Below are 12,109 nucleotides of genomic sequence, written 5' to 3'. Positions count from 1 at the left end.
TCATCCACTCCTCTTTGCAGATCTCCTCCAAATCTTTAAGGTTTTTAGGCTGTCACTTGGATACACGAAGCTTGAGTTCCCTCCATAGGTTTTCCATGACCTTAATCTGCTTCTTCTTGAAGCAGCTTATGGTTGTTGTCTTGCTGGAAGACCCACCCACAATGCATTTTCAGTGCCCTGGCTGAAGGAAGTAGGTTCTCTTCCAAGATTTTACACTACATGGCTCCATCCATCTTTCCTTCGACACAGTGCAGCCATCCTGTACCCTTGGCAGACACCCACAAAGCATAATGCTTCCACCTCTGTGTTTGACCGTATGGATGGTGTTCCTGGGGTTACAGTCAGCATTCTTTTCCCTCCAAACACAGCGAGTAGAGTTGATGCCAAACAGCTCGATTTTGGTCTCATTTGACCACATCACATTCTTCCAAGCCTCATTGGAATTATTCACTGGCATACTTCTAAACATGGGCCCTCATGAACAGGGGTACTTTGTGAGCACTGCAGTATATCAAACTACAGTATAACTGCATACTGTGTTACCAATGGTTTTCTTGGCAACCGAGGTCCCTGCTTCATTGAGATCATTAACAAGTTCCTCCCATGTAGTTTTGGGGTTAGCCCTCACTGCTCTTAAGATCATTGGGCCTCATTCACCAATATTTTCTTAAGAATTCTCTTAAATTTGTTCCTGCGAAATTTAAGAACAACCTACATCGGATTCATGACATGTTCTTAAGTAGCAGAATTGTTCACACCTTTGTTCTTAAGAATGGTGAATCCCATGTCTTCGTAACTGAAAGCACGTGCCAGTTTGTCCTAATTAGCATAGGGAAACGCCCTGAAATTTCCCATAAAAGGGCATGTGTATGGCGTTCAATTAGTGCCAAAACTCGCGCATAAAAACCATGCGCGTACAGTATGCGCTCCCGAGCAGAAAATCCATACCTCTACGCCCTCGCGTTTGCACAGCACTCTCTCGCTTGCTCGGCTTTAAAATTAGTGCCAAAAGTCGAACCACTGCTTTACCAGGTCCCTTGAAGTCCGTTATAACTGGATCTTACTGTACAGGAGGTAAATGCAAATAGACACATGTTATTTAGTAGCGTAACCAGTTGATATAAAACCCCAGAGAAAGCTGATACTGTACATGGAAAGATATCACCTTTTCTGTGAATGCTGTGTGCCAAATAAATCTAAATGATCTTCAAACATGCGTTCCCTTCTCAGAGCACGATTAGCAAGCTCTTCAAGTAACAGAAATGCCATTTTGATAGCAAGGCCAATGCACAGAAACAGACCTATTTATAATCCGCATGATCGCGGTTAATTACTACAATGAAAATAATTTTTACACAATTTTTTTTTATATATTTTACTTTTATAAATGACTCAAATACATTCATTTTATGAACTGTAGAATGAACAAAACTGCTATAACCGATTATTTTGAACAAACTATCATTACTCAAATGTGCGTACGAATGGTCTTCAGTATGCGTAGATTCTGTTCTTAGCTAATAACAAATTCAGATAAGAAAACATTGGTGAATGTCAGAATCTTCGTAAAAAAAAGTGCGTACATGTGGTTTAAGAACAAATTTGTTCGTAAGAACGGTTGGTGAATGAGGCCCATTGATGCCGCACAAAACGAAATCTTCCTTGGGGCCCGAGATTCAGGGTGACTGACAGTTATAGTCTTTCTTCCATTTGCAAATAATTCCACCAACAGTTGTTACTTTCTCACCAAGCTGCTTGCTGATGGTCATGTAGCCTATTCCACCTTTGTGAAGGTCAACAATCTTGTCTCTGACATCCTTAGACAGCTGTCTGGTGTCTCTCATGATGATAAGATTGAAGATCTGGAAAGGTTAGTAACCAAAGAATACTCTTTAAACAAAGTAATGCCATTAAATGTGAATGCTGGCTTGGTATCTGTTAATACCTAATTAAGTACTACTTGTGTTGTGTTAATGTGTTAATTTCTTGCTGACTTGTAGGGGATCAAATACTTATTTCCCTAGATAAATGACAAATTGATTTGTACCTGTTACATAATGATTTTTGTTGTTTCTGATGTTGAAATAAACATACCATTGAAATTATAGACTAGTTTGCCATCCATGGAAGTGCCTTTAATATATTCTTACAAGTATAAATACATAACAAAGTAATGTAAGGGAGGGTATTAAGTGATACACTAACTCAGACAGTTACAAGGCTAGGAAATGAAGAATGACAGCTTGCTTTTGCAAAACATAGGTCAGTGCTGCCACCTACAGACAGATGCCATGAGTCTTGTAACTCATTCAGTGCTGCCACCTACAGACAGATGCCATGAGTCTTGTAACTCATTCAACTGGCTTCAGCCCCAAGTATATATGGCTGCAGCCGGGAGCCCAGTGGGAGAGGCAGTGTTGAGTAGGAGGGATTTATCACAAGGGGTAGGAGGGGTTCATAATGAGGGTTAGGGTTAGAGTATCAGATGATAACAATTATAAACCCCTCCCACATTGCGCCTCCTACTTGACATTGCACCTCCCACTCAACATTTGGCTCCTCGGTGCTGCTCCACTCTTTAGACCTGCGAGTGTCCCAGTATCGGTTGATTGAACCTGATACAAGGAGTGGTTTGCTTGGCTACATGTAAGTGGTGGCTTGGCCCCTTTGGCCGGATATCCTCACACGCTGGCAGGACCTTGGAGAGCGACCGGTGTCAGTCAGAGCCACGGTACCCGCAGATCACAATATGCCTCGCTTTACCGTTCATGTCCGGGACGAGTGGCTGACGGTGCCCTGCAAAGACCCCTCCTACACTATTCAGTGGCTGGGTTTGGAGGCCATCAAGCGCTACACAAAGAACAAACCAGACAACGGAGGAATCAAATCTGTCAAGGACATAAGCTTTGTGGCCAGGAGGTGCCAAGGACAAGGGCTGCTGGACCCCGACGACACCATAGAGGATGTCCTGGAAGACAATGACTTTGTCGAACTGGGTAATCTGTAGGGTCAGAAGAAATGTGACAAATCTCCCATATAGAATGTTTTTACTGCATAGTTTAAAAGATAGTGCCCATAGTCTGCTTCATGCATACACCCTACAATGTTATTAAGGTGTTTGATGTGACTGTCTCCCCTACAGCGATCGATGGGGACACCATGTCTCCTGACTTTATTCCTTTCCAGCCTGGAGTCTCACACCTGTATCCTTGCCAATTAAGCATAGTACTAACAGTATTAATAATACTATTAGTACTAGTACTTCTCTTTTGCGATTCTTGGGGGGTAGTTGAGGGTTGTGAGGATTATGGCACATTAAAATCTTTTTATCCTTTAGGTTTTGCAAAGGTTTTTTCCCCTTAACAGCTCGCAGAACAGCAGCGTATCGGGAGCCAGAGAGTGTGAGACCTTCCGTTTATTCATATATCTATGGCATGTGGAAGTTAATTCATGTCTAATAGCAGATTTATTGAACGAGCAATTCATTGCTGATGTGTTTTTTCTCCAGTATCTTCATCTGGATGGTAACAATCTCACGTCATCAGATCTTGTGGATTTAGGAAAGGGACTGTACAAGATTAAGGTAGGTCTATTAGTCATATGCATTGAGTCTTATTTAGGTTTTCTTTTACTCAATTTAATTTTAGGTGGGTGCTGAAGTGAGTGCAGATTAACAGGTGTCACCCCTGTGCCTTTTTCCAGCTGACACCAGAGGCAGAGACTAAGGTTGTGCAATCCAGGGAACTTCTGGACACTATTGTTAATGATCACAAAGGTATGATAAATGAAGGTGTTTTCACGGCTCCTAAGTCTTTTAAAATAGTTGAATTATCCTCATGAAACAATGGAAAGTTTTTAATAGTTATCTGCTTGTCAGTGTGATGAAAAAAACTAATCAAAAAAGGACAAATAAATCTCTTTACACAGTATATCTTCTTACACTGTTTTTTGTTTGTTTGTTATTTTTTTCTTTAATAAATAAACCGACTGTTAAACAACTGCTAAATAAAAACATTTATTTGGATGAAAACATTATACTGAATGTGGTGTATTTCAGTTTGTTTATAGATGTATTTAAAAAAATAATTTCATGTGTTGTTTGAACAAAGTTTTCTTTAAGGATTTTCACAATGTACTTTTGCTTACATTCTTTTCCAAAAAAGCCAAAATCACATAGTTATTATACGATTAGCTTGTTCTCAAAGGCAAACAGCGAAATGTCAAAGAACATGTTTACTTAAGAGCAGTAAGAGAGTCTTACTTCTGATGCCAGATGTGACATCACCTCTGTACAGATCAAATGTGTGACCTTCGTATAGCCTGTACAGATGCATTTCTTTGGGCGTTGCCTTATATAACCATCCAAAGAACTCAAAAAGTCTTTAAGTTTCTTATTAAAAGCAATGAGATATTCAAATACACTTTCACCAGTATAAGCATTGTAGAGATGAATGGAGTGGGTGGATGCTTCCATGTAGATTATCCTTAAAAACTGGTACATCATTAGTTGATCTGTCTATTAGTTTAGGCTGGGAAAGTTTTAAGATGTCATTTGTTCTCAAGGAAATTAACCTTCTGATGGATTAAACTTGCATTAAAAGTGTAATGATATGTTTATACCATTAACTGTATGAGACAGAAGCTTACAGAATGAAGAACACAAAGTTATCTGAAAATATAACTGATGTTAATTTTTCCCCAACTATCTACTGTCTATGATATTATAAATTTTACATAGGAAATGGGGGGGACGGAGTGACAGATCATAATAACTGGCAAGTAAGCATCAAGGTAGCTCACAGTTACACTGGCAAAAGTGCTACAGGGCATTAGAAAAAAAATTAATGTATATTACTGCATGCACTATTGGTCCGTTTATTAAAAGTAATGTAGTGCCAAACTTGTAATACTGGCTTTCTTTTAGTTGTATATGGCATCACAACTGGGTTTGGGAAATTCGCCAGGACCGTGATCCCAATCAGCAAGCTAAAGTGAGTCATTGGGCTGCCTTCTTTTTTGCTGTAGTTAAAGAATTCAGAAGACATTTTCAGGAAATTATGTTTGTTCTTTGCTTTGAAGGGAGCTGCAAGAAAACCTGGTGCGATCGCACTCGGCTGGTAAGTCTATGTTTAGTTCTTATTCTTTTACTTTAGGAAGAAGTATCAGTCAACCTGTGTGTAGAGTGTAAATGAAAGATTGTAGGTGTATTGTTATTACTCTCTGCTTAATCTGAGTGTGCAGTGCAGGTCTGGTCACTGTAGTCTTCCTTTCATGTGTAGAGTCTATATTAGAGTATAAACTCCTGAATTCACCAAAGGTGGTCACTGTGCTCTTTTTGTATGGAATGAAGGTGTAGGTGCTCCATTGAGCCCTGAACGAACCCGAATGCTGCTTGCCCTGAGGATTAATGTCCTGGCCAAAGGGCATAGTGGCGTCTCCTTGGAAACACTGCAGAGGATGATTGATGCCTTCAACGGTGAGCCCAAGACCCTCCAGCCACTGGTCGGACCTGCATATGGATGTATTCTGAGTCAGGAGTGGATGCATTATGGGTGACCAGTGTCCCGACTGTCCCCACAGCATCCTGCTTGTCCTACGTACCAGAGAAAGGCACGGTTGGTGCCAGTGGAGACCTCGCTCCCCTGTCGCATCTGGCTCTGGGGCTGATGGGGGAAGGGAAGATGTGGTCGCCAATGAGTGGCTGGGCAGATGCCAAATATGTATGCTTTTATAAAAATCAATACTGACGACTTTGAATCTGAATAAAAAGTATCATGGCCACCCTGGGCTTAACAGTATATAGAGATGTGTTGCCCAAAATCATAATATAAAGATAAGATTATATAAGATCACAATCATAAGAAAATATACATGGTTAGAGTTTTCTTGATATTTGTATTTGTATTACTCGTACAGGTGTTAGAGGCTCATGGACTGAAGCCAATATCACTGAATCCCAAGGAGGTATTGCACTTATAATGTAAAATCTATTTTATTTCTCTGAAACTGTCAATATGTCTGTGCAACTGACTGCTTCTGAAACAGAACTCTCAAGTTACAACAAATTGGGGTCAACTGAGTGAAAGGATATAGACTATTATAAAAGGTTTGAACATTTACAAAATATTGCACAATGTTAGTGAAGGTCCAATGATTCACTGAAAGGCTCCAAAATGTATTACATGTTCTAGAGCTTAATACAATGTTCTTGGATACCCTGTGATTAACTGTTCATGTTAATGCTTCTTGGCAGGGCCTGGCTCTCATCAATGGGACCCAGATGATTACATCCTTGGGGGCAGAGGCTGTAGAGAGGGCTCAGGCTATTGCCAGGCAGGCTGACATCATCGCAGCACTGACACTGGAGGTGCTGAAGGGGACCACCAAAGCTTTTGACAGCGGTGAGAGTCACTTGAGGTGTCAATCAGCTATTGCAATGGTAGCTAAGGCTAAATTGCTACATGCTTGTAGTCATGAAGTCCAGCAAGTATGCTGAACTATAATAATGTTATAAAAGTAAGTCCCATTGCTATTTCATTGGTAATATATTCCAACAGCGTTCATTGTATAGAACAAGTGGAAACACTTCAAGGAAAACACATAAGTTAATTACACTTTACCAGAAGTTCATCAGTATATAATATTTGAATGTAGGCTAATACCATAAATACTAGCTAACAATATCCCATCAACTGCTATTATAAAAAAATCTCAGCAGCATTTGTAGCATCAATCCAGTAGCAGTCTATGGAATGACACAACTCTATTTCCCTGGAAAGCAAACTGGATTCAGTTAAATTGTACATTTAAGTAAACAAAATAGTAATCCCCATGTCTGCTAAAAGAAAAACAATATAACTTGTAATTCCAACAACTTTCAAACTCGTGAAGACAATCATCCATTAGATTTGTTGATGAGGATGGAAATAAAAATGAATGTCTAACTTAACTTTGGTGAGGGCTGAGGTGGTGGTGTGAATGCACAGCTTAAGATAGTGAATGGAACATGCATCCCTGCATCCCCCCAGACATCCACAAACTCCGCCCACACCCAGGTCAGCAGGAGGTGGCTCTCCGCTTCCGCTCCCTGCTGGACTCGGACCACCATCCATCTGAAATTGCAGGTGAGTTCCCAGCGATGAGGTTCGTGTTTGCCGACACTGCATGCCCAGGCCTTCCTGAATGATGTCTCGTTTACAGAGAGCCACAGGTTCTGTGACCGTGTCCAGGATGCCTACACTATGCGATGCTGTCCTCAGGTAAAGTCACACTCATCATGGTCCTGGCTGGCATCCACTCCATCACCTGATGGGAGCCTTGGTGAGGTCTGGTCTTCAGTGTAGCACCTGAGTATTCTGTGTGGTTCAGATTTTTAACATCTGTATCTGAGGGGAGAGATTAAGCTTCAAAACCCACAGTGAATGGGATTATGTGCCATAAATCTTAGTTTGACTGAACAATGAAAAGAGAACATGACTGCTTTATCCATTTGTTACTTGGTTACTATTGAGTGACTGACACCACCTGTCCTCATTATTGGGTTTTGAAGCATCATTTATCCCATCTCTGCCAAACAGCGAATGACAAATACTGAGTAATGCAAATTTAAATGAAGGCAGCATCTCCATTTTCTTAGCTTTTTAAAGGTGAGCAAGGCTTCATTTGGAATAACAACCAGTCCTTAATGAAGCATCATTTCTGTATTCTTTTATCTCTCCCAGGTGCACGGCGTGGTAAATGACACAATAGAGTTTGTGAAAAATATCATCAACACAGAAATTAACAGTGCTACGGACAACCCTGTATCTTTTTAAACCAGATAACAGATGACATGCTCATACTTGGTGTAGCATTCATCAAAATAGCCCAATAGTATCTAGGAGTAATGGAGGAGTTGAGGATGGTTAGGTAGAAGTTTGAACTTTGACCAAAGCCTCAGATGGTATTTGCAGAACGTGGAGAGACCATTTCTGGAGGGAACTTCCATGGGGAATATCCAGCCAAAGTAGGTGCTGGAAATTTGATGATGACTTAGTTGGACCCAAAGTCAAAATGGTGCACATTGGAGGGTGTTTTTTTATTATTGCATGTTGTAATTCTGCTCCAGGCCCTGGACTATCTCGCCATTGGCGTCCATGAGCTGGGCTCCATCAGCGAGCGCAGGATTGAGCGCCTGTGTAACCCCTCCCTCAGTGAGCTCCCTGCCTTCCTGGTCAATGAAGGTGGCCTTAACTCTGGGTTTATGATAGCTCACTGCACTGCTGCCGCACTAGGTTAGCCTGCCGTACTTCCTGGGGGAAACCCTGCAGGCCTTTCACCTCCCGTTACCCACCGGTACCCATCTTCTCCTGCCCATTCACACTCAACTCCATCTTTGCAGTGTCAGAGAACAAGGTTCTGTGCCACCCATCCTCCGTGGACTCTCTGTCCACCAGCGCCGCCACTGAGGACCATGTATCCATGGGTGGCTGGGCAGCCCGGAAGGCTCTGAGGGTGGTGGAACACGTAGAGCAAAGTGAGTGACTCCCAGGGTGCTGTAACATCACAACTATTGATTCACTTCCATTGAATACCATTTCTGTGTCTGTGAGAAAACTGTTCCCCAGTCCCCATATGTGCTTAAATATTAAAGAATCTGAACCATCACTGGGGTCTATAGTCGTCAAGAGTTAAGACAGTAAAGGAGATGAAAGACGGGCACCGGATGTGGACTTGAGAAGAACCAGAGCAGAACCTGCTGACATGCTGCTCCTCTGGTCACTTTTATAGACACTATGTCCCTGTCATACACACCAGGATAACCTGTTCCTGGAATAGTGGATCCATATCTTAAAGACTTACTCTCTGGGGTAATGGTGATGCTAATGTATTGGTTGATCTGAATTTATCTTTATTCATACTGAATGCATTAGGTGGGTAAGATACTCCAACAGGATCAGTGTAAACTGGGTCCCTGACAGTGCCAGTATTAGTAGGTACAGTTTTCAAAAGTAGTGTTATTAAGGGAAGTAGCTGCCCTGATTACCACCAGTTAACAGAAACTAGTCATTCTAGGTGAAGTGCAGGAGAACTTGAGTTTTGTCACAAGTTTAGGCACCCCAGTGTTACAGAGATTGGGCAGCAGTAATTGGTGCTGGTTTGGGCATACATGCAGAAATTTCTCTTAAAAGCCCTGACCATTTGACCTGAGCTGGTTATGTAAACTTAATAATCTGAAAGGACACCGGTTTTAGCCAGTCAAAGATGTTGTCAATGTTCCCTAAAATGGGCCCGTTGTTACTGTAGCACTGCTTCCACTAAGTGGACTATGCCCTGAAAATGTGCCACTCTGGGGCAATGGGAAACTTAGTGTCTAACTGAAGCTAATGTGTAACACGAGGAGGAGGCCGGTCACAGGAGTGTCACACGCGTCCGGCACAGCCCTTCGCTCAGGGGAAGTCTTTCCCGACCCCTTGTTGAATTAGCTATCTGCACGCTGGCTTTGTTTGTGAAGCAGGATAAGAATACATGTGTAACTTTGTTTTTGGCTGCTGTATGTTTGACTAACTGGATTGCTTCACAGTTGGAGGTTACACTGATCCCTTTTCCCTCCCCATGGGGCAGTCCCCACACCACTCAACTGCCCATACAACCTCCATCCATTCATTCGAATAATCATCTGCCCTTTCCTTATGTCAGTCCTCTCCATTGAGCTGCTCGCTGCCTGTCAAGGGATCGAGTTTCTTCGGCCACTCCGGACGACCACACCACTGGAAAAGGTCTATGACCTTCTGCGAACCATGGTCAGGTAAGTTCGAGAGGCAGCATATTTACACAGATTCCAGTTCTTGGGAGGGTGGGTTAATGATCCAGTCAGCTTAGCTAGTAAACAAGCTAAACAGTGTGTTGGCCTCCTGCCCTCCTGGATCCTCCCCCTCTTTCAGGCCATGGATTAAGGATCGCTTCATGGCGCCAGATATCGAAGCCGTCCACCGGCTGCTGCTGGATCAGAAGGCAAGTGATAGACAAAGAGACGTCTCACTGTTATAAATGATAGGAAATCTATGGTGAGGACTGGCTTAAGCATCTGAGAAACTAATTTAATCATCATTGCAAATTAATTAGTTGGGATATAATGGGAGACATTATGGGATGCTTAAGATTTTATGTCATCCAAAATTTATCTCCATCCATCCATTTTCCAAACCACTTATCCTTTTGGGTTGTGTGGCGTTCAGAGCCTATCCTAGAAGCTACAGGCATGAGGTAGGGAACAACCCAGGATAGGGGGCCAGCCCATCACAGGGCACACTCACATATGCACACCTATGGGAAATTTAGTAACTCCTATTAGCCTCAGCATGACTGTTGGGGGGAAACTGGAGTACCCGGAGAAAACCCCACGACAACATGGGGAGAACATGCAAACTCCACACATATGTAACCCAGGCGGAGACTCAAGCGCTGGTCCCAGAGGTGTGAGACAACAGTGCTAACCACTGCACCACCATGCCACCCCCCACATATTACCTCATTTTATTATATACTTTTAAAGGATCAAAATTTAAATGAAATATCTTTCCATGGTAATATAACAGCATATGCTTGGTTGAAATTTGTGAACCCACGTTTTGGAGTGTAAGGGGGAAAATTTTTGGGACATAGCATGAGTTTTATACCATTGCATGATTTGGGGGTAGTTTTAAACACACATGTGAGGGTGGACCAGCAGACAATGAGCAGGTAATTCTAGTCATTCATCCTGTTGCTATTTTCCTGCGAATAACTAAGCATGTTGGTCCTGCCCACACAGGTATGGGCAGTGGCACAGCCATACATTGAAAAATACCGCATGGAACACATTCCAGAGTCCCGTCCCTCCTCCCCAACTGCCTTTTCACTGGACCCTCCAGCATCCCCTAGGAAACGGGTTCGCCACGAATGACAGTTCCTTAAATAGCAACCTGTAAAGTGAAGCATATGTTTCCAATCTTACAAGTAACATCTTCATGGTGCTGATGTGAATGTAGTCTGTCTAGACTCAAGACATTTTGGTATGATGATACCACATAATCTTGATCAAATTTAAAAATTTAATGTTTTTGCTCAATTAACACTCATTGTGAGCAAAAATATTTAATGAGAGCTAGTTTTCTAGGCAGAAAAGCTAATAGCTAAATAGCCAATGTATTAGCTTTAGAAGATGTGCAAGTACCTCAATCAAATATGAAACAACAAAAAAAGATGATTGGTTAGAAGGAATTGGACTTACTTTACTTTAACAAAAGTTAGCAGTTACATAAGAAGCCAATATATTACTGCAAGGTTTGTTTGAAGCATTGTACGTCTTCTTTCTATAGTAGTGCATTAGTAATTATGAACTGGTGGAAACTTTAAACATGATTTTGTAATTGAAAACATTTGAGGAGAGGTATCTCTCAGTTTTGGAAAAAAAGATGTTCTCAATAAAATGAGGATGAACACGGACGTTGTCCTGTGTGTCATGGATCAGCAAACTCAACTAAATCAATAAACACAATTATTAAATAAACTACAATAACACCATCACTGCAATGAACAAGTCTTTGATAAGCCAGAACTTTCCAGAAGAATGCTATCTGTACAGTCGCTGGGAGAACATATCACCTTGATGACGCCAAATAATATTAAAAATAATAATACTAACATAGGAGTAACCATGGATATGGGATTCATTCTTACTGTACTTGAAATCCTCATATCCTAGAGGCATTATGTGACCATGTTTACTGTGGCCTACTGACAACCCCAACATGTCTTTGATGGTTGTTCAGGGTTCAATAACTGTAGCCTGTGACCCACAAGCACTGGCTAGTGCTGGTCCAGTATCTACACAGATCTCAAAGTGACTTTCAGATATGCTGAGTCAGCACACAGAGAGACAATCAGTAACTAGTGGTGTGATTATTGACCCTCTTCTAACCATGGTGGGTGGGATTTACTGTGCTGTCAGTGGTATAAACCTCTTAGAGGTAAGGAGCATACACTGATTACAGTGTGTTGCTGTACCCACCACACAACCTCTATGGACCAGTGTGAGGTTTTTTCCCCAGTGGCTGGAGTGCCAATCCTGCCACCAACCCCCAAGTTT

At 41.9% G+C, this 12,109-nt stretch overlaps 1 protein-coding gene across 1 annotated transcript; it reads left to right on the top strand.

The window, feature by feature from the left end:
* Nucleotides 1-2,550: 2,550 nt before the first annotated feature.
* Nucleotides 2,551-11,464, top strand: hal (histidine ammonia-lyase). The gene is made up of 20 exons (XM_023840486.1): nucleotides 2,551-2,996; nucleotides 3,143-3,203; nucleotides 3,374-3,401; nucleotides 3,509-3,583; nucleotides 3,703-3,775; nucleotides 4,925-4,991; nucleotides 5,080-5,117; nucleotides 5,351-5,476; nucleotides 5,581-5,720; nucleotides 5,917-5,964; nucleotides 6,254-6,401; nucleotides 7,029-7,124; nucleotides 7,201-7,259; nucleotides 7,722-7,802; nucleotides 7,940-8,005; nucleotides 8,108-8,273; nucleotides 8,381-8,515; nucleotides 9,679-9,787; nucleotides 9,924-9,993; nucleotides 10,793-11,464. Exons 1-20 carry the CDS (start codon nucleotides 2,750-2,752, stop codon nucleotides 10,922-10,924), a joined length of 1,965 nt encoding a protein of 654 aa, XP_023696254.1. The 5' UTR covers nucleotides 2,551-2,749; the 3' UTR covers nucleotides 10,925-11,464.
* The last annotated feature ends 645 nt before the right edge of the window (nucleotides 11,465-12,109 follow it).

This window comes from Paramormyrops kingsleyae, chromosome 3, assembly GCF_048594095.1.
Source record: "Paramormyrops kingsleyae isolate MSU_618 chromosome 3, PKINGS_0.4, whole genome shotgun sequence".
In the NCBI taxonomy this organism is placed as follows: domain Eukaryota; kingdom Metazoa; phylum Chordata; class Actinopteri; order Osteoglossiformes; family Mormyridae; genus Paramormyrops; species Paramormyrops kingsleyae.
Note: the sequence above shows the minus strand (reverse complement) of the source record. Positions and strands in the feature narration are given on the sequence as shown.

What these genes read in the sequence shown, in the direction of transcription:
- hal (XM_023840486.1), top strand. Translation starts at nt 2,750, where the DNA reads ATGCCTCGCTTTACCGTTCATGTCCGGGACGAGTGGCTGACGGTGCCC. An exon ending in CAGCCTGGAGTCTCACACCT is followed by an intron (nt 3,204 to 3,373) that starts GTATCCTTGCCA and finishes AACAGCTCGCAG; the next exon opens with AACAGCAGCGTATCGGGAGC. An exon ending in TATCACTGAATCCCAAGGAG is followed by an intron (nt 5,965 to 6,253) that starts GTATTGCACTTA and finishes GCTTCTTGGCAG; the next exon opens with GGCCTGGCTCTCATCAATGG.